Source organism: Clytia hemisphaerica, unplaced genomic scaffold (assembly GCF_902728285.1).
Source record: "Clytia hemisphaerica strain Z4C2 unplaced genomic scaffold, Clytia hemisphaerica genome assembly, whole genome shotgun sequence".
In the NCBI taxonomy this organism is placed as follows: domain Eukaryota; kingdom Metazoa; phylum Cnidaria; class Hydrozoa; order Leptothecata; family Clytiidae; genus Clytia; species Clytia hemisphaerica.
In genome coordinates, this window is record NW_027103722.1 from 711,224 (window position 1) to 733,637 (window position 22,414).

The window sequence follows — 22,414 nt, forward strand, 5'->3', positions numbered from 1 at the left end:
GAGTAATTAAGAATTTAATTGCAAAAATGACGTTATGAACTTTAAAAAGATGTTAATAATATGTTGCATCATCCTCTTTTACAAAAAGTGCTTAGTTTTAATGGGTAATTAACTTTTTTGTTTTAAAATTTCTTTAAACTATCCGCAAAGAATTGAACTATTTCAAATTTTGCGGAAAATCTTTCTAAAAAGATGTGTCAAAAGTTATGACTGTTTTTTTAAGCAAAATCCAGATGAAAAATTGATGAAAAACAACTATTTTGAAGTTTTCGAGACAAAGAAGCATTTACAAAAATTTTCCGCAAAATCTACTGCGAAAAAATTTTCAAAATGTTTTTTCTTCGCCGAAACAAGCTCTTCAAAGTTGAAATACTCTTCCTCGCAAAAATCTTCATTTTCTTCTTCACCAAATTTTTTCAATGCAATTTTAAAATTTTCAGATTCAGGAATAGTTTGTCTGACAGAAAATGTATAACATGCCATAGTTTTGTTGGTTACATCAGTCAGAAAACACATTTTAAACACGGCGATTATGAAAAATTCACTATGGTCAGAGCCCTTAAATGGATATCTTTAAAGAAAAAGGTTAAAACAAGGAAAATACTAATTTTACTTGTCCTTCTCTCCTCTATTTTCAAAGATTAGCGGTTTTCGGCATATTTTGAAAATCTTTCGCGTGTATTTAATTTCGCGATTTTGTATTTCTTTGAAAAATTTAAATTTCACGAAATTTTGCCTTAAAACACGCGAAAATTTAGTACCCGCAAAAACATAAGGTAGCTGGACGACGTTACAGAATCACAATAGCGAGGTTAAGCACGGGTTTGTTTTGAAAGTGCGATACCGCAGGCCTGTACATAACTTGCCAAAGCAATCCATGCAAGTGAAATCTAAGAACAGGCCTACGGTATCACATTGAACGGTCTTAGAAATAAACACTTGCTAAACCTCGCTAATATGTATCTGGAAATGGTCTGAGGTCCCCGATTTATGAGCAACGGTTAACCTTTTAGAAAGGCTTTCAAGCAAAGAAAAAAGAAAAATATCCACTTTCAAACATTTTCATATCATATCGTTGGAAAGGATTCTCACACGATTTTGAAAGATATCACAACACAAATCTGTGAATGAGCCGGGTCTGATTTATGGGTAATTAACCATTCAAGTCTGTGAATTACTTCAATGACCTACTATGAGCTAAGATCCAGTCCAATTCTTAAATCAGTCAAAGGAATAAACTTACAAAATAATTCTGAGGATTCATTCCAATACAGAAACCACTTTGAGCGTTGGGGAACATTGGAAAAGGTGGTAGTCCACCAAACATGGGTTGTATTTGATGATGGAATGAGGGAGGGAAACCTCCACCAGTTTGCGATGAAGAATGTGGACGGGGGATTTCGAATGGTGATGAAGCTGTTGACTAGAAAACATAGAGCAAGGATGTCATTTTGACCACAAATCGTCTTCTAACAAAGAGAAATGTGGTTGATTTTTACTGAAAACAATTGTTGATGACTTCACTTAACATACAAACTTTTGACAAGAAAGAAAAGAAAAACGATGGCTGCGATGAAAACCCCGCCTTCCTACTTCAAATTCTTTTGAGCTCTTGTCCCCTCTCATAGATAAACTTCTAGGGAGAGTATTTTAGCACCAAAAATGGCCTTCAGCCATGAAAAACAGTTTTGAAACATTTTCTTACATACACAAATTCTTTTCTCTTCACAATGGACGATCCGTAAATACTTTTCCCCTCCATTAATAACCCCCAGCTACCAAATAAACTGCCCCTGCCCATCCATTCATGACCTTTACTCTAAAATTCAAACCCGCCCTTGATCCAGGGTAAGAAAACTATGCTGACAAAATTCAAAAAAGTACACACATACCTTAAGAAAACCTTGTGCAGAAAAGGTGTTATGTTGCGGCGTTTGAGATCTGTTGGAGCTACGAGCTTCGCTTGATGTGGATGGTCTTTCTGACAAAAGTGCAGAAATCTTGAGCCGCTTACTGAATCGAAAAGATGACTATAGTTTACTGTATCCAGATATAATTGGCAGTGCAAACAAGAATAGCTGTAACTTTTGATAGTCAAATATAATTGCGAACATTTTTTTAGTTGTTTTAAAGAATCAAAAGCGCTATATTTGAATGTATGTTTGGGTGAAAATTTCACGATCTTTAGCGGTAAAATTTGCGATTGCAAAAATTGAGCTTTTTTTCAAATTATGCTACAACGTTTATTTTTACACTAGTGGTAGTTCAACCTTAGGTTAAGAAGGTTGTCAAATTTCAAGTCAAACGGAAAAGTCCTTCCGAAGATATGGGACCATGGCGTTCTAAAGTTACTTTAGAACACTACCATGTATGGGACCCAAAATACCCCTTGCTAGCACTCTGTGAAACATCAAATCTCCAAATTTTTACTAAAAACGGGTGTACCATAAACAGTGCAATTAAAAATTTAAACATTTTAAACCCTTATCTCAAATCCGGACGAAAATAATCAAAACGATTAAACCAACCTTCGCAGATCCTCATACGTAGTATGCAAAGTAATTAGGATCTGTTCGGATATTTAAATTTCCAGGGCTAACTTCTGGTTGGGTTTTGTTGGGTTTTCCCAACTGAAAAATTTACAGGCCACCTAGAACTAAAAGCCTTTCAAGTAAATAAATGCCTACGAAATCTAACATCAAAGATCCGTTGTATTTTGATAACAATTACATCACCAGGGCAAACACCTGGCAAACTCAAAACAAATTCTTGCTATTTATGACGTAATCTTTTATACGAAAACACACGAAGAATGAAACAATAAAACTGGAGTCAACGCCCGGTGTTTTTCGAGTGTTTCTGTATAAATTATCACGTCATGATTATCAAGAATTGAATCTTACCAGGTTCGATCACGAATGAAAGTGACGAAGCATTCAGATGAAGAAGTGAAAGAATTGATAATTGCTTCATCAAAATTCCCTTTACCATCCGCTACATAACAAATGTCACTCACTTTCCAATTCACCTATTAAAAATAAGTACAAAACACACATAAGTTTTTGAGCTACAAGCCGTATATGTATAAAAGTTGCGAAGCGATCCAGAGCAACCTCGATTCGCAAGTTGCAAGCAAAACATTTAGTTCCAAATAATAGGAAAATTTCATATTTTCAAAAAAACGGAATAACTAAAAATGTTTAAAAGGAAAAAAACTTTCAAAGAAAGAAGCAATTTCATATTATATTTATACTTAAGTTCAACAGATTGCAATCTGAACACTGCAATACAGTAGCTATTTATTCAAAATTTCCGTTGGATTTAATTTCTGCCCAACACATAGTTTGAAAATCCAATTTTTCTGACGTTTTATCTGCCGACCAAACGATCAATTGATTTTTTAACCTAAAAACGACGCAAACCAGCGCAAAAACCAGTTATTAGTGATGGTGGCCTATTTTCAAAAAAGATATCAAAAAAGTAAAAAAAAAAATTTCATACTGTACCAGGAATTATTTCCTTATTTTCAATTAGTACGTAAAAAAATTGCAATTGTAATCAACAAAAGTTTTTCACATTTTAAACGTGGAAGACAATATTATATATAGTTGACAACAAAGGTTTTCCATGTTTTAGATGCATATCAAAAAAAAAATTCTAAGCTCAGACGAAAATTAAAAAAAGTGTAGTGTTACCGGAAACCGGTCCAGTGGCAAAACCTTTTTCTGACCCGGTCGCAAAAATATATAATTAAATGCGATAAACTTTTGTGGAGATTAAATTTAGCGGATTTCACGGATTTGGGTGTCATCCCCAAAAGTTCGCAAAATTATATCCCATAGAAAATTTGGAAGGGCCTTATCAGCAAAATATTTCTAAACAAAACTCAAAAAATGTTAAATAAATACTTTTTGAATGTTTACTGGCATTAAAGAAGTGCTAATAATACGCATTTAAACGACCAATGTGATTTGACAGTACAGGCAAAAAAATTGTAAGAATATTGTCACACAATAGTGCCATCCGCGAAATGTTCCAATTTTGGGGATTGGCCCGACCACGAAATTTAATTCCCGCAAAAGTTTATCGCATTAAAGTACTACTATAAATATGAACCATCATAAAGAAAATCAATTTGACCGTTCAAGCTATCAAATGTCGTTTTCTTACAGTAGATATTCTCACCCAGTTGTCAGTTGTAATCAAAAGTTTGTGCATTAGTACTTAATACATAGAGATTACTTCATACTGTTTGTGTACATAAAAGTTATCTTTAAAGTTCTATTTCAATGATCTTAAATTATCAAAAATAGCAAAAAAAAATTTTTCCAGCAAGCTGCATGTTTTCTTGACAAAAGTTTTCCAAATTTTGAACGCATGCAAATGAAAAGTTCATGGTTCGCTACAAAAGTTTTCCATATTTTAAACCCATTCCGAAGATAATTTCATATTTCACGACACGTTTTCCACATTTTAATCAAAACGGAAGATAATTTCGAAGTTCAATGAAAGTCTTTAATTTAAAAAGTTATGTAAGGTGATTTCCAATTTTTTACATCCATATTCAATGTCTTTACGATTAGCTTACTTTTTCAGAGGTTGACATAACATTATTATTCATCAGGCCGCCTGGGCTGGCTGTGGTTGTCAGCTTCAAAAGTTGGAAACGAGACCGTATATAATTTCCCCTTCAAAGAGGTTTCAATTACCAGTCGAGTGTCATTGTTGTAGAAGAAGCACCAAGTAAAATTCAATCTATAGTTAATTGTGCTCCAGGTTCAAATTTTCCCAAACAACAAAATGAATCAAGGCAAGGAACTCCAGACTTTTTAAAGCTGCAAGTGTTTCAATTTCAGGCACAACATGGTCAGATTTCTCCAAAAATAATCAGTCACTTGCCCTGTTATAAATTTATTTACATGTACAGACAAAATTCAAGTTAGTTTGTTGTCAAAATTGGCAAACATGTCCTGTTTTTTCAAGAAAATGCATTTCTCATTCCAAACCAACAGAATTGAAACAAAACATCAAATCCAGGGAGGGATAATAACAAAACTTTATCATCCACCATTTCTTGTGCCAATCTGACAAAAAACATGATCCAATTCGACTCTTGAAGCATGAAAATTGAAGAAAAATAACTGAGGAGCAGTATTTGTTGTACATTTGTTGACGCCATCTTTAATGTTTGACGGCTAGAAACCAGTATGGTCTAATCATCAATACCCTTCCAAACCGGGCGACGTTCCCCGATCTGCAAGGAGAATAGAGCACCGCAGAGATGTTTTCCTGTGACGTCTCTTTAAAAATAACGTTGTCCGTCTCAAAAAAGCCACTCTACTGTTCTCTCGCTCGGAGCTCGATTGAATACGAGCCATGTAGTCTTACACGGAGTTTCAAATTCGAATACGTCAAATTTAATGTGGTGGAGATAATTTTCTCTATCATTTCGGGGAATATCCTTAATGTTTTATCCCCTTAATATTCATTGTCGCGCGACTCGGAGATACTAGACGTTTTTCCCATCTCCTGCCTTATAGATGGTTGAAAGAATGGAAAGTTAAAGGTACGCACACACGATAGCAAAACTGCTTCGCTCATGTACATTCGCTTCGCAATAAACCTAAATTTGTCGGCAAAGAGGTAGTTAATTACCGTGACGAGTCAGAAAAAAGATAGGATAAGAGATACAAAATTAGAAAAGGTGAATAAAGGCGATCCGATATAACCTTTTCGAAGCCCGAGCTCGTAACAAATTATTTACCGTTTTGGAAGATTTTTCTTCAGGAAGAGATGACGTCATGCTTGCGTCATCATCGGCGTCTTCTTCAAAACTACCACGCTCCCCCTGGGTTGCTTGTTCCATCTCTTCTTTCTTCTCAACTGGTAAGAGATCCGTGAGGGAGACCTGGAAGAGAAATATCGAAAAAGTATATTATAAGTAAATACACCTACTTAAAAAAAATCGTAAATATACATAATATACATAATTAACAAAAATATAATTCACTTTTTTTCGTTTTTATCAATACTTTTCTTTTTCTACAGTGACAAACAAACATTACATATCTTCACTATATACATCTGGTGGCTGTCGGAAGAGCCGGGAGTGAAATTCCCCTTTTCTATTTGTGCTAAGCCTAGGAGGTCGAATGTTGAGGAAGAGCGCCATGCCTACTCTCAGCTCCCAGTTACTTACGTCTAGACCAGATTACCCAATCTAAGCTACTCATTCGCTGAGTTCGCAATGACCGGAGATGTAATGTAATATATGTAATGTAATAATTTATTTCAAGTTGACAAACAGGTAGCAACAAAGGATAATAAAAGTCAACGCTACTCTACAATTTGTATAGTGATTACAAAAAACCGACACCGTCAATATAGGTCCGGCAGTTTCTGAAGGGAATGATGTAGGCCTCCACTGCTTAATCTTAATAATCAAACCAACAACCCTTAGATTGTAAAGGCGAATACTCTACCGACTGTGCTACCCGGCCAACGAATCGAAACAGATGTATTCTTTAAAACATGCCATGCGAAATCCAACTTTTATAAGGGATTCTCATGAAAGTTAATTCCACGTAAAATTCATAAATGATCATTTGCAAGAGTTTATATCCTCGCGCAAAAAAATTCTTTCTTTAGAATCGCTCTAGACCAAGAGGATTCCTTCAAAACAATCAACGAATCAACCAATCGCAAAAGTTATGATTATCGCGAAGTTTCGTGAACTTTGCTCATGTCCACAAAGCTTCTTTCCGCAAAAGCTTCATCCCCTAAGTAGAGTGGTAACTATTATTATAAACCTGTAAAAACACATTTTCATGCTTTATGATCTACCTTATCGGGGAAAACTTCGTCGGGGAAAAATATTCGTCACTTGCAGGTTTTGGTAAACGCATTAAGGCCGGGGAAAATTTTCGTCGGGGAAAAATATTCGTCACTTGGCCAAAATTTCGTCACTTTTCCACGACGAAGTTTTCCCCGATAAGGTATTTTATAGAAAAAAATGAACCGCGTACCTCTTCTTTGTTGTGATACCAATCGAATTCGACCAGTGCTACATTCTCTTTCATGTGAATGCCCAAGATGACAGCTTCATACCAAAGTTCATCTTCAGAGTATAGCGCAAGACATTTTTGACCGATCTTCCAGAAACACTGGCATCAAGAAAGAAATAGAAAAAAATATATGTTAGGTCTTCAAACAATACAAGCTGAGCGATGCATGAGATAAAGTGAACTAAATAACACAATACCTGAGCAACACTTAAGTCACAATTTGGAACGAGTTGGAATAAATTTTCTAGAGTAAAGATCAAAATACCTATGGCTAGCGAGTAGGAAATGCAAGCCATTTAAAGCCCAGAATCCTTTCAGCTTTAGTAAAGATTTGTGCTAACACGTATATATGCGCGTTGACCTCAGTTTGATAACGAAGTAGTAAACTGAGAACTGAAGTGAGATCGAACTCACCAAATTCGTTTTACTACGCGAAAATTCTATTCATTTAATATTGATGTTCTACCGATGCATCTTTGCGACATTTTTCGAAAATCAATATACATGAAACGCGATATTTGATGAAAAGACTTTTTACCTGGATTTTGTGTCTTTTGCTTTTCGATTCTGATTTACCACTTGCTTCTGTTTTGCTGTTGAGATGAAAAATAAGTTACCTATATATCTTTAAAACTAGACAAGCTATAGGAATTAATCTTTCAGGAAAGTTTGATAAAAGGCTCATGATTGATCATACTTGAAAAATTTCACGAGCCTTGCATAAGTGGAAGAAGCTACGTCAAAATCTCAATTTTAGGCCCGTATTTTGTAGCTTTCTTTTATGGCAAAGCGACATTCGAGATGCGAGGCTTCTGATCGTAATTCTGAGGTGTATTTATTACTGGCTGTTGACCATTAGACTGAGCTGAGTCCCATTCTAGAATCTCAATCAAATTAAAGCATATTATTAGTTTCTCATAAAGCTAAGGAGACGTGGTTGAATGTTAAAGTAGTGGATTCAATCCTTATCAATCGACCAGATACAGTCAACCCTCTATTAATCTGTAAGTCGAACTAAAGCATTGCTCCGCTCAGCTGGAAAGTCGTAAAGACTCTTCGTTATTAGAATCTTCGAATCTTATTCGAAGAGAGAATTTTTGGCCCTTGAAGATCGAAATTAGAGAGAGTCGATCGTAGAGAGGTCGCCTCTCGCGTCACTAATCGCCTCAAATGACGAACCTGGGCAATGGAAGATCAAACATTTAGGATAATGTTAAAATGTAAGTTAAATAAATACCCTATTGGTTTTTCATCATCTGTAGCAATTTCTTCCTGAGAGAAAAAAAGGTCGAAAAAGATCATGGAATATTAATCTCCGTGCAAATTCTGACAACTAAAATTTACCTTATATGACAAGGGTCTTGTGTGCCAAATTTCATCCAAAAGCTAAGGGGTGGTACAGGAACAGCCCCCCCTAGTTTTGAAGAACCCCTAAAACCCTAATATGAATAGGGTTAAAGATTTTACCTTTAATTTTTGAACAGCTTTATCATAAGCTTCTATGAGAGCTGTATCATCCCATATTTCATCATGTGTTTCTCCTACGTCCTCGTCCTAAAAGCAACACAGAAAAATATGAATAACAAAATGATAGGTGTAGAAATTTACCTCCCATTTTTGGCTTACGTGGTCATCCAATAGCGAGAATCTAACCTTTTGAGGACGGCTGAGTGACAGAAACGGTTTGAAATAGCCTGCAGTTTTGACCCACAAAATCCTCAGTCAGTCAGTATCTAGACAAATCAAAAACTAACCGTTTCCGTCGTAGGAAAAGCACCAAACATAAGGTGGTTAAATCTTTTAAGACGGAAGAACATTTCAAACTTAAAGGTTTTATTTTTACATAAGTGTTCCCGTTTCATATCAGACACAATGTTTCATATCAGGACATTGTCTTCCTCTTGTTATAAACAATCTTGCACCACATCCGTGTCAATTCAATATAAAAAAGCTTAAAAATTTAAAATTAAAATTGATGAATAAGCAAACGATATCACTCTTATTTGAAAACAAAACCTTAAAACTATTAAACCATAAAGGCTGATACTGATCAACTTACATTAATGTGTACTACCGTAATTTGGTAATCTCGACATCCGTCTTCTAATTTCGACACCCTTCTTTAGAGGGTATAATAGGAAAGATGGAATCTGTAATTGAAAAGAAATTTTTCCTCTCTTACCACTAAGCAAAGAAAAATAGTTTTAACCTTTCTATTATTTTTAGCTCTAGAAAAGGGTGTCGAATTTAGATGAGGGATGTCGACATTAGACCAAGTTACGGTATACAAGTTAACAAGACAAAGACTTTGATACCTGTAATTGTCCATTGGTGCGTTTCCAGACAACTCCATTGTCTACATATGCCATATGATCAAGGGAAAGACAAAAACTTTTCCAATCAATTCTTATATTTTTACTTATGATTTTCGTGTTCTATAAAAAAAAATAAGACGGAAGCTACGGTACGGTATATAGAAGTACCTATCAATTTTCAGATATAAAAGGACGTGACACATACCGGTGCACTGAAATAGTCAAGTTCAATTATTTTAAATGATCGTTTTGAATAATCACTAGTCGGTCTCTTTGATGAAATATAAGGATAGACGAATACTCATAATCATCATTGTATTCGACTTTCAATCGATTGACATAGTTGCCAAAAGTCACTCGGACAAACACCCCCGTACAGAGACCTCTGCGATGAAGTATGATTTATAGAGAGCAACACTTCTCTCATAGTCTCCCCTCTCACACCAACGCTCAGTCGCAGCGGTCGTTTTGAAAAAGCTTAAATGAGAAAAGACATTGACAACAGACCTTCTACGGCAATGAATTTTTAAATCAGCCGATACTAGGTCTGTGTACAGACAAGACTACACCCCACTTAACTTTAAAACCTGAAAATCCCAATCCACCCCAGAATGCAGAGGTGTCCATTAAAGTTGTATGAATTAAATACAGAGATTCGCGTCATGAAAAGTAGGTTATGAGATTGTTTCTACTTTCAAGCGAAGGAGATTAAGTTCAAATTGTTTGATGGAAAAACTATTTTAAAGAATTATTGGTCAAAAGTTTTTTCTCTTTTTTTAATGTTGTATAATATCGTAAATTATTATTGTGTAGGTCCATTTTTCTAAAATATCTTTTTAAAAAGAGGGAAATTCTAAACAAACATAAAATGGGCAGTTCCAGAATAAAAACATGTCATAGAGACGCTTTTCATTTTTGTTTAAGTTATGTATTTTGCAACATTATGGAAAAAAAAACGTTCGAAACCCTTACGCGAATCGAATGTTTGCAAAACGTCCAAGAGTGGATTTAAACGAGAATAAATTATATGAATCTGCAGTTTTTATTTCTGGAACAGTCCATTATAATAGGAAATATATACAAAACCAGACAAAAGCATCAATAAAAACAAAAGAAAATACTTTTTACGAACCTAGATGATATGTACATCCAGTAATTAGTAACAAAATCTAACCACTTTTTTAAAAAGTAAAAGCAAAAACTCAATATAAAAAGATACTGCACTGACCAGAACAACCCATCAAGCCAGTAAGATTCTACCAACAAAATTTTATACTTCCATGCGATAACTTCCAAGTGTTCATGTATTATCAGTATCAAAATATTCCATATCTAACTGAAACAAAACAGTTGACAAACAGAAAATCTGTAAGATGCACTGACTGACAGATAAACAACCATGGATGATTACAAGTTGCCAGTATAACTCCTTTATCCGCTGTAACACATTATATGCTTGATACCAACAGTTGGTGTAATGTTGACATCCTTCATCTAATGTCGACATCCCTCATGTTATTTCGACACCCTTTTTAAGAGATTGGAATAAAAGGAAGGTCGGAATCACTGATAGATAAAAGACTTATTCCTCTTTGAGAAGTAGGTTCGATCAGCAATTCAGACCTTCCTAATATTCCCGTCTCTAAAAAAGGGTGTCGGAATTAGATGAGGGATCTCGACATTAGACCAACTGACGGTACTAAAGTGTCCAGTTTATACCGATCAGTTCACAATGAATTTCCCTGTAATCGATGTACAAAGATACGATCCAGATCTTAGTTGTAGATCAAGGCTACGGTAAAACACAGATGTTGATTTTCTTTTGAATCATTTTTGAATTCTCTGGAATTCGTTTCTTTTAATGGTATTAGATCATTGCAGATAAATCCTTATGAGGTCTTTTCCAAACAGAGTGTACAGTGTTGCCGGAAATACAATCAGAACATTTTCATGATGAGTACAGTAGTTGAAAAGCCACCAGGAGAACATTCATTGAAAGAATGTCAAGATACTCTCCATCCAACTTTCTTTTCATCTAAATCATTCATCACTAATATCAATGATACTTGCTGACGAAGAAGTTCTTGAGTTATTTGAATTGTTACTTCCACCCAAATTCGCACAATAATTGTTTTGATCTAAATGCATTGCAGCTGCAATCTATAAAGAGAAAAAAATTAAATCTATTAGAATCAAGATAATTTTCATAGTTACCATACAGCCTTCAAAATATGTTGCTATTGTCTGAATATAGATACACACAAAGTGTTATACTAGTCGGTACGAAAAAGAAAAGTTACTTCATCAGACTCAGGTAGGACCAGTAGAACAAGTGATAAATTTGCTTTCAAAACTGATTGACTAAAAATGACATCCTTTTTTGTTTATAGAAAAACAAAAAAGAAAATAAAGAAAACAATAAAAAGAGTAACTTACTCTATCTTCGTATGGTAGAATATTGTACAAATCTAAGCCTGTGAGATAAAAATGAAATCAAAATCTTCTTTTAATACAGAGCTCAGGTGAACGTGTAATCAGTGACAATTTGAGTAGTAAAGTAAGAAATTTGAATGAAATTTTTTGAAAGATGAAAATATCGAGTAAATAAAGGAAATAAGTTTGTAAATTATAAAGTTCCGAATTGTAATGAAACAACACTTATAAAACGAAAAAGAACAAAATAACAAAACATTTTAACAAATGTTAAACAGAACCTATGTACATACAGTGGTAAGATTGAAAAAAGGGTTATATTCAATGGCAAAAAGTGCTTCATCCATCCTTATTTTCTTTTTTAGGTGAATTATCACTTTATCAGATGGTCAGACCGCTTTCAATCAACTACTGCAAGCCTTTCGAAGTATTTTGGAGTGTCTGTAAACATTATTTTTTATTAATGAAGAATACCTTGAAGATCTGGGTCGGGAAAGGGTAACGGTGGTCTGTTAGAATCTCTATAAAATATATCAAATTGAGAATTATATAAAGTTTGTAATTTGATCAGGAGGACTTGCTATGACTGATGAATGGGAATTCGGGGAAACCTTTTTTTCTAAGGTGTTTTTAATGAAATTTTAAACTAACTAAATACCATTAACAGGACATACACTGAGAGAAAAAGAATGATACAAGAAAATACTTGTCCTTTATACAAGAACAAATCAAAGATACAATAACGACAAACGTAGAATAGTCCCCGTAATTTGAACCAGAAGAACCAGCAGGGAGCTATATAATTCTTACATTTAAGGTATGATAGGCGACTGAAAATATTTTTACATTCAAACCCATTTTTCTTTATTATTCATGGACTAGTAAATAAATATACTTACGCAGGAGCCCTGGTCAATGGGGGCGGAGGGTGGGATGAGCGAGACGGAGGCGGTGCTACGTCATCGTCATCAGAATCATCGATACAAATGACTTCAACCTCTTCATCATCCCCTTTGTCACCTGGCTCTTCCGAATTCTCAGTCGGTATCCGATCAAGTTGGGGCATTTTGGGTGGCGGCGTATTGTGAAAGGGGCGGTCGTCTTGCTTTATGAGGGGCGGAGTATTAATATTGATCGGAGATGGTGGTGAGGATTCATCGTTTGCACTGGAGTTTGCAGTACCACCGTTCGTCTGGCGTGCAGGTGTTTGAACAACTTGTGATAAAGGTTTTGATGATTCTAAAGGAAACAAGAAAAACTATTAAATCACATTTATACAGAAAAGGTTTCTAAATCATCCCTTTCGGGTTCAGATTTTAAATGGAAACACATATTAAAAAGAAGAATTGAAAAATCATTCTCCTCTGATCTAGTTTGAAAATGTTCAGAGGTTTTAAAACATAACATAGCATGAAGTCTGTATGACTGTTTAAGAATGCCTCAAAATAAAACCTTCGATTTCAGATGCAGATCTCCAAGAGCCATCTTCGAAAAACATGATTTCGTCACAGTGTACTGATTGTTCCATTATATCCATGAACATTCTAAAAAAATTAGAGAAATAAAATTAAATAAAAGTTGGGTTCGTTGATGATATGATATTGTTTGATTGTGGTTTGCAGGTGGAACACTTAAAAAATATCTTGCGATTGCACTAATTTCATACAAATAGAGGAGACATTGAGAAAGAAAAACGCCATACCCATCTTTAAATAACTGATCATAATATGCTTTCTGATCACAAACAGGACAAACCCAAGATGGTTTCCTGAAAGTAAAAATAGGAGTTAATAATAATTCTTGATAAGTTGGTCTTTAAAGTTGGAGAGAGAGTAGAAATCCCAAAAAACGGTCAAAACATCAACTCTTTTTTTTACTACAAGCATGCGGGAAAATTGGGGCAAGGCTCAGTATGCTTAGCAAAATCTCATTTCCAGCCTTAATTTATGCTTATTTATATGCTTACACGTCACTCTGTTGACTTTCTCTGGGTTCATGGAAATTTCGAATATTTAAGTCGAAACATTGATTTGGCTCAAAAGAATTACAATTGCTTTGTAATTTAGCGCTGCAGGCGAAAATCTTTGCTAAAACAGCTTATAGAAGGTCAGCATTTTAGAAAAGCTGCTCAAGTTTTTTTTGCATTTTAGCTTGGAGGTATGCTTAGCATTATGCTTATTTTTAACGGGTTTGAGTCTAAGTATGCTTATAAACGTTATGCTTACAAAAAAAAGAGTGTACCCCTGTTTCAGTTAAAGTCTCATGCAATATCATTGGTTAACAGAAGTTGCATGAAGAACGATTACCTTCCGTATCTAACTAATATTTCAACACAATTTCTGCTTCTGATTAAAAACAGGTGCAAAAGTGATGAAAGTAGGAAATTGATTGCATATTATACCTTTCGTTCATTTGTATATAAAGACTACCGTCAAAACATTGTAAGTGTTTGCAATTAGTCGCTCGACATGGCATCGTCATCCTCGTTCTTCCAATCTTAAAATATTCAGATCGAGGCAAAAGTTAAGTACTTGCATTTTTAATAAAATAAATAAAACAAGAGTCCTTATAAGTTCTGGCAGGTTCTGGGGCAGGTTGGAATAAAAATCGAAAAAAATCGAGTACTTACCGGACAACATAAAGAAACTTTTAGACTTGTTAATGCAATCTCACTATCAGGATCTTGTTTCAATTTTTCTTTTACTGAAATGAAACAGAGTAAAAGTTTCCTCATAGGTTAACAAAAAAGGGATTAGAGAGAAAGTATATATCAGTGTGTATAATTATTCAGTGTGTATCCCTTACAGGTGCAGATATTTCAATAATGATAAATGAGTTTTATGACAAAACCAAACATCATTTCAGATTCCACAGCAACCAGGATTTCTATGATAAACGTATTTTATTTGAATTGAACCATTCCATTATAAATTGACATTAAAAAGATGACATAATTATAAAAGATATGCACATAGAAAGGTGTCATTGGCGCTCTTTTGAGCTCTTTGTTTGAGCTAATAAATAAGACTTCCAGTCAGGAACCACTGAAACTTCTGGTGACGGAGCACATCTTTAGCCCCTTTTTACTAAGCAGTGAATTTGCTCAATATACAGAAATCTTTAGCGGCTTGGTGGCCTAGTTAGAGCCTAGAGTCAGGCTCCACAAAGTTTTTTTGGCTGTAGAATCCAAAATAAGTGGTCCCAAGGTCAAAAATGTTAGTAAAAAGGCCCTAAGAAGCACCCAAGGGGAGGGCAGTTCCAGCAGGGCATTGGTCCTTACCACTGGGGATACGAGTTCGGATTGGGTCCTGTCAAAATTTTTCACCAAGTTTTGATATTTTATGTTTTTTTTGGGTGTAGAATCCAAAAAAAGTGATCCGAAGCATACCAAATTTTATCAATACTTACTAAATGCTAGAGTATGTGCTGGAGGCCTTTCAGTTTTTGCTTTTAGTTGTTGTATTAGAGTTTCAGGTTGTACAACTTTGACCAGATGAACTGTAGCAGTCCACCTCTGTAGAAAAATAGAAAGAAAAAGTTAGTACACTGTACTAAAAAAGGTTGGTGTTCTGAATTGATACACACTGAGAAGTTAGTACATTGTACTAATTTCATGGTAAAAACACACGAACCCAGTGAATTCCCATGTATATTTGCCCTAGTCCTATTTGTCGAGGCTGGTCCGAGACCTTCAAGTTAAGGCTGGTTAAGCGATACAAATTGGTACACTGATTTTCTCCCAATATTTCCTGTTTACTTGATTGGATTTGTTTCAGAGTCGCAGCATGCGCACATTTTCTATCAGGCCCATTATATTACATTATGTCAACAAAAGAATTTGAATGTGTAAACGTTCGAATCGAAGCTTACAAGTTTTATAAAAACAAATGTCCGCTCTATTGTTTTCTGTTTTTTGTTGGACATACTTAGAAAAAAATCTGTATATAAGTGAAAGCACCTTTTTATATATTTGGTATAATATTACATTTTGATAAAAGATTTGTCTATTTCAGTTTGTATACAGGATTAGGTCTCTTTTTTTTTTCTTTTTCAAAAAAGAAAAAATGCTACAGCTTGCCAGACAACCAGAAATCAAGTCATAAGAAGGGAAATAACTCAAAGTTGGTTTTGAGTGTTTTGACGTGCTAAGTTCAGCTAATTTCACTGTATTCAAATGACTTTGTCTGTTTCATTGTTTTAGTGTTTGTACTACAAGGATTCAAATATTTTGATATTCAAATCTTTCCTTTTATATGATTTGTTGCTTTTCTTATCAAAATACTTCCAAACCCATTGTATATGGTGGAAATTAAACTTATATGGCCGAGAAGAAATTAGAACAGTGCACAATAAGGGGTGGTTTCTAAACTTATCTGATCGAAAAACAGCTAGTACAGTGTACTAAAAGGGTGGCATCAAAAATCCGGTCATGGAGAAAAGTCAGTACAGTGTACTGAAAGGGTGGTATTAAAAAAGGGTTGTGTCAAAGCCCTGGCTGTGGAGGAAAGTGAGTACAATGTACTAAAAAGGGTTGTGGTCTAATTTTTGAAAAAAAATCTAAAAATCAAGTTAGTACCCTATGGTCCAGTACACTGACTTGGGGGGGGGGGGTACCAAGTGGTTGGACTCAAAATTAAAAGAGGCTGACACATGAAACTCCACATGAAATTTTTAAAATCAGACTTTCTTGATTGACTCACCTGTCCCATATCTGAAGGCATCCATTGTACATGAATCTGATTCGCTTGAGTTGGCGTTAAACGACATATGTGAGTAATATTGATGGGTCGATGTGGTTTCCTTGGTTCTTGGTTTTGTGCATTTGGTGGTGGTTGACCCTGTAATGATAATGTCACCAATGCAAGCTCTGAATAGAAGCTTTTCATGTTTTGCTCAAGTAAACCTTCCAATCTGTAGAGTTGATCCCTTTCGCAAATCAAAAGTTTGCTTCCATAAGGGCGGAAGTTATGTAACTTAAAAAAAACCTGAAAAACCTTTATATAGTTGTTTGCCAATTATTTGTTGTTACTCAAATGCTAACTGAAATAAACATTATCAGATCCTTAGTGTCAATAGTCAATACAAAGCAATAAATTTTTGTCTGTGACTGCAAATTAGCTCAGAATATGTTATATTCTTGAATATTTTTGTAAATTATCAAGAATTTTGAGAAGGGAAGACTCTTTATATACTTCGCTGAGATGAAAATCAGTCTCAGACAGGAGAACTTTTATCACTGGATCCTTGATGTGTATAAAGTAATGAAAAAAAGTTTTTAAATTTTGCTACTCCACACTTAAACTTACTGGTAATGTGAGCCCTTTTCCATTTATTGAAAGCTTACAACGACTTGGATATAAATCTTCTTGTACACAGCTCACTTCAGCTAAACAAAACCTAAAAGGAAAAGGGTTTTTTAATAAGAATTACAGAAAACTTAAATCAAATTTTTAAACTGATTTATATGAGTCTTGATGGAATTCTAAAAGTTACATTTTGTCCACAGACTGATGTTGCAACATAGAAGCAATAGGTTTCAAAATTAGCTGGACTGAGTAAAATACCTGAGTTGAATCTGAACAGTGTATTCTATTGCTTGTTTTGAATTGTATGCTCTAGAGAAGAAAAAAAAGATCTTGAAACAAAATAATTTTATAATTATAAAACGATAGGCATGAAAACGTTATTATATTATAAAAGGCATTTTCTCAACTATTGCTTTTTTCGAATGCAGCTACTTTCTACAAATGCTTGAAAAGTTTTGTCTATCTATTTTTCTTCAGCCAGGGAAGGGGAAGCTCCATCTAATATTGCATATAAGATATCTGTGATTTGTGCGTATTTAAATATGACAGACACGTTATTTCAAACTTATACCTTGAGCTATTTATTAGTTGACACTGATAAGGAGTTAGATGAAATAGAAAATCTGTATCTTGATACCCAACAACTGTCTTTTGAACTAAAACGAAAAAGACCAAAACATATCAATTTATTTCATAAAACATCTATAACAGCAATAATTTTAAACCATCTCAGTTTAATCAAACATTAAGTTTGAAATTCTGGCAAAGTCATCACTGTGCCTTCACAGAACACTTAGGAGGATCAGGACAGTCAAAGTAAAAGTGTATTTCACATCACTACTTCATTCATTATACAGACAAGAAAAAAAGATGAGTTTTGAGTTACCTAAACTTGTTGGTTTTACTAATACATCAATGACATTGTAGAAGGGAAGGTCGATGAATTTGACATCTAGATGAATGGGCATTGAGCTGGTTGATGTTGAATAATTGTTGCCACTGCTACTACTTCCTCTACCATAAATTGAATTGTTTTGTGAGTAAGATGGATGTGAGTTATAACTTCCATGACTTGAATAAAAAACAAAGTTTTTTAGGTTTGAAATTGATATATAGTACCTTAATCCCATGTTCAAATGCTTTTCATATTTTAATGTAAGAAGTGCAATGACATTTAATTTATGCCCTCTCTACCTTTATGTTTCATAAGAATACCCTAATATAAATACATGTTGATTAAATATTAGACATGTTTAGCAAATACTGAAGACTGAATAACATAAAATGAAACATACTTTTGTGAGCTAGATGAACTTAGAGCATTTTGTGAGCTATGTTTATAGCTTGATGACGACCGATGCATGCTATAAGAGTCTTCATGTTTATCAGAGTTATAAGATGCATAGGATGGTTGGTGCTGCTGATACGAGTTATGGTGCATTGTTGCATTTGGTGGCATCTGCCGTGATGATGGGAAACGTTGATTGTGAATTTCCAATATCTTCTTTTTAACCTGTACTCTTGTACTATCATTTGTTTTCAAAAGGCTCAGCGCTCTTCCTAATAATTCATGTTTACGACCAGAACGTGATCTTCCACAATTTGTGAGGAGTGACTGAAGATCGGCAATACGAAAGGTCATCAATATGTTCTGTAGAAAAAAATATTCCTTTTTGAAAACAAAAACTATAAGGGACACAATATCAGTGAATGTAGAGAGTATTACCATGCTTCCATAACACCCTACCTGGAAGTGTTTGGATTCAAACACAGTTCATTCAACGATGTAAAAATAATAGATAACCAACTACCTCTAGAAGGCACTTCTCCCAAGAGAGCAACCATTGTTTTCCTATTAAAATGAGCACTCCTTTAAAAAGCTCTGTGTGCAGTGCGTGTTATGCTTTTAGTTAGATTTTGACACACTTTTTGACATCCACTGAATTGATAGAAAATTTGAATTGTTATTTACTACAAATTTTGGAATTTTTTTCAAAAGATAAAGGTACTAATTTTTAGACAAATTAACTACGGATCGGCCTGATACCACTTAATCTTCATCTGGATAAATAAACGCTCATAAAATGCTGTTATCTGAAAAATATATGTGTGATTTGAAGTGCGATATCTCACGAATGAAAAGTGCATGAAGGTTGCCTGATACAAAATAAACAGATAAATGTTTCTAGAACAATAATATCTAATTAAAAAATTCCTTCTGTGAGGCTACCTATAGGAAAATACCCTTTTTTTAACCCAAATTTTGGAAAAATATACATCACGTGATCGATTCTGTCCAATAGAAGGTTGCAAATGAAGCAAGTTTTTATTTAATTGCACTTTTTACGATGCAAAATGTCATTAATATTTTTACAACCGTAACACGGATGTTTTTTGAGAATCAAGGCAAGTTGGTTATCTATTATTTTTACATCGTTGGTTCATTGCAGTGCAAATCTGTGATTGAAACTTTGAAACCAGTGATAGCCCTATCCAGATGCTGAGTGAATGTGTATAATCTATTCCACGAATACGAAATGAAAGACTATAAAGTTGTTAACTCGACTAATACCAATAACAACAAAGGTCGAGGAATCGTTATATTGGCACACTCATCAATAGACCATCTAGTTGCTGACATAGAAAGTCCTGTTGAATTCGAAGAAACCTGTATTATCGAGATTCGTCTAGCAAAGAAAGACAAACTTGTATTTGCGTGTATATACAGAAGCCCTACGAAGCAAGCTAACTCGCACGAAAACAATTCTATGTTGAACAGCCTGTTGAAGTCATTGAGTCAAGACAAGAGATATTCACACAAATGTATAGTTGGAGATTTTAATCTACCAACAATAAATTGGGAAAACTGGACAACCCCCCATATTGAGGACAGTAAAGAAGAAAAATTCTTGGATGCACTACGAGATTCATTTCTTTACCAATACGTCAAAGAGCCGACGAGATGTAGAGGAACAGACGATCCGTCTCTAGTAGACCTCATTCTAACCAGTGAATATAACCAAGTCAACAATCTCAAATATCTTAGTCCACTTGGAAAAGGTGACCACAGTGTACTTGTCTTTGACTTCAAGTGTTGTGCTGAGCAGAAGCCAAGTTGCCAAAAGTATTCCTACAACTCAGCTAACTTCCAGGAAATGCGACGCTTTCTTCGAGCGGCTAATTGGACGCAAGACTTTATCGCGACATCAAACGGGAAGACAGTATGTGAGCTCTGGGAACAGTTCAAGACTGTTCTAAACGATCTAAAGAGCCGATTCGTCCCGCTAAAAGAAGTTGGAAATTCCTTCTGGAAGAAAAAAGGAAATATACCGATAGGGGAAGATATTCGAAATGAAATCAGGATAAAAGATCACCTACATAGGAAGTGGATTAATTCTTCGGATGCTGACAAGGAGTTCAATAGAGCAAAATATGTTTCGGCGCGAAACAGAGTCAACAGTATAATGAGACGCACGCGTAGAAACCATGAACGAGAAATTAGCAGATCGGCAAAGAACAACCCGAAGCGATTTTGGTCGCATGTAAGAAGTCAATTGAAGTCAACAAGCCGAGTTGCATCTCTTCTGGAGTCGGAGGACAACAAAGAATCATTGAAGCATGAAGCATGTACGGTTTTATTGGTAAGCGATCAACAGTCACTCAACTTCTTTACTACATTGACCAATGTTGTGAAACGATGGCAGAAGGCAAAGTTGTCGATTGCATCTATTTTGATTTTGCAAAAGCGTTTGACACCGCCCCTCACAGGAGGTTAAAGAAAAAACTGGAATGTTACGGGGTAGGTGGAAGTCTACTAAACTGGATAACATCGTTTTTGTCAGATCGCAAGCAGCTGGTCAAAGTCAACTCAGCCAAATCAACAACTAACCCTGTCTTAAGTGGGATTCCTCAAGGAAGTGTACTTGGACCTCTGCTATTTGTCATTTACATCAATGATTTGCCAGACAAAGTAGTTACGGATGCATTTCTCTTTGCTGATGACACGAAAATAGTGAAGACTATAGATTCGGTAGAAGACTCTATCGTTGTACAAAGAGATATCAATGAAATGGAAAAGTGGTCTCAGGATTGGTTACTCACGTTCCATCCTGATAAATGTCATGTCTTAACAATCGGTAAATTCGCCAACATCAAGCATGCACACAGATACCAGCTTGGGGGTAATGAACTTGAACATGTTTTTGAAGAAAAAGACCTCGGCATCTTGATCGATTCGGAACTAACTTTCGAGGAGCATATATCCAAACAGGTTAACAAAGCAAATTCAATCCTTGGAGTCATCAAAAGAAGTTTTAACGACTTGAGTCCTTCGGCATTTTGTACTCTGTACACCACCTTTGTCAGACCTCACTTGGAATATGCACAATCAGTATGGCAGCCAAAATTACGTCGTAGTATAAAATTGATTGAAGGTGTTCAAAGACGGGCGACAAGACTGATTCCTCAATATCGTAATCTCCACTACGAAGAACGTTTAAAAAGACTCAAACTTCCATCTCTTGAGTTCAGAAGGCTTTTCAGTGATATGGTACAAATATATAAGCATATTCATTTTTACGACCCACAGACAACTCGGAACAAGTTTGTTAAAAAATCCCGTCCAACCAGATTCAATGATCATGAATTTGTTCCAAACTTTGCTGATGATGGTTTTCGTGGGGCTCAGACGAAATCTTTCTACTATAGATCGATCCCAACATGGAATGCACTACCGCGATTTGTCATCGAGTCGACCTCAATCAGATCGTTTAAAGAAAGCCTAAACAAAGCGTGGGAAAAACATCAACTAAGATACTTGACATATTAATATTGTAATTAGAAATCGGTTCGTAGAGGTCCACCTCGGGCCTGTGAGCTTGTATACATCATAATAATAAAGTTAATTGCTCTACATCTGGAATTTGAGCTCTGTACGATAAACTTGGTACAAAAAAGAACACTAAATAATAAAATATTATGATATTATGAAGATAACATTATACCTTGAGCTCCTCAGACTTCATATTATCTTTCCTCCCACTCATGATTGAAACTTTAATATTAATTTCTCTTCTTAAAATGAAAAAAAATACAGAATTTTACAGAAAAAAATGTCAAGAATGTAGGTCCAACATTTTCATCAAAATATCTAACTTAGGAAAGTGAAGCTTTAAATAGAATCTTAGTTCATTGGAAGTAAGAAAATACCCTATCGCCATAACTTAATTCCATTAGATTTTGACTTAGAGAAGATTTATTCAAAAAATGCCTGGATTTGGATTGTATCCTGTCAACT

At 34.9% G+C, this 22,414-nt stretch overlaps 3 protein-coding genes across 4 annotated transcripts in view; 1 reads left to right on the top strand and 2 right to left on the bottom strand.

Moving 5' to 3' along the window:
- The window catches only part of LOC136804623 (survival motor neuron protein-like), a 33,809-nt gene extending 24,284 nt beyond the window's left edge, over positions 1-9,525 (bottom strand). The window contains exons 1-9 of the mRNA XM_067061227.1: positions 9,380-9,525; positions 8,532-8,618; positions 8,302-8,336; positions 7,603-7,657; positions 7,026-7,163; positions 5,765-5,908; positions 2,904-3,028; positions 1,893-2,013; positions 1,244-1,423 (exon numbers count right to left, since the gene is read on the bottom strand). Of these exons, the coding sequence (XP_066917328.1) occupies positions 1,244-1,423; positions 1,893-2,013; positions 2,904-3,028; positions 5,765-5,908; positions 7,026-7,163; positions 7,603-7,657; positions 8,302-8,336; positions 8,532-8,618; positions 9,380-9,433 (939 nt within the window). The 5' untranslated portion in view covers positions 9,434-9,525. The remainder of the gene's footprint in view (positions 1-1,243; positions 1,424-1,892; positions 2,014-2,903; positions 3,029-5,764; positions 5,909-7,025; positions 7,164-7,602; positions 7,658-8,301; positions 8,337-8,531; positions 8,619-9,379) is intronic.
- The window catches only part of LOC136804606 (bifunctional peptidase and (3S)-lysyl hydroxylase JMJD7-like), a 243,570-nt gene that overhangs the window by 207,720 nt on the left and 13,436 nt on the right, over positions 1-22,414 (top strand). The gene's annotated exons all lie outside the window — the stretch shown is intronic.
- Positions 10,482-22,198, bottom strand: LOC136804598 (E3 SUMO-protein ligase PIAS2-like). Of its 2 annotated transcripts, none has more exons than XM_067061198.1 (16): positions 22,122-22,198; positions 18,414-18,769; positions 18,005-18,189; positions 17,690-17,774; positions 17,377-17,427; positions 17,119-17,209; positions 16,513-16,650; positions 15,221-15,326; positions 14,442-14,515; positions 14,214-14,308; positions 13,515-13,580; positions 13,265-13,356; positions 12,712-13,051; positions 12,287-12,333; positions 11,816-11,853; positions 10,482-11,539 (listed from the first exon to the last, which is right to left on the bottom strand). In XM_067061198.1, the coding sequence occupies exons 1-16, from the start codon at positions 22,161-22,163 to the stop codon at positions 11,420-11,422; spliced, it is 1,926 nt and encodes a 641-aa protein (XP_066917299.1). In that variant the 5' UTR covers positions 22,164-22,198; the 3' UTR covers positions 10,482-11,419. The 2 variants fall into 2 exon arrangements, with proteins under 2 accessions (XP_066917299.1, XP_066917300.1); XM_067061199.1 differs by having other exon boundaries at positions 11,319-11,539; positions 18,005-18,132.

Excerpts from the sequence above, each read along its gene's own strand:
- LOC136804598 (XM_067061198.1), bottom strand. The coding sequence starts at position 22,163 with ATGAGTGGGAGGAAAGATAATATGAAGTCTGAGGAGCTCAAG. Across the intron at positions 18,770-22,121 it reads TGAAGTCTGAGGAGCTCAAG|AACATATTGATGACCTTTCG; the intron begins GTATAATGTTAT and ends TTTTTTCTACAG. Across the intron at positions 13,052-13,264 it reads ATCTGCATCTGAAATCGAAG|AATCATCAAAACCTTTATCA; the intron begins GTTTTATTTTGA and ends TGTTTCCTTTAG.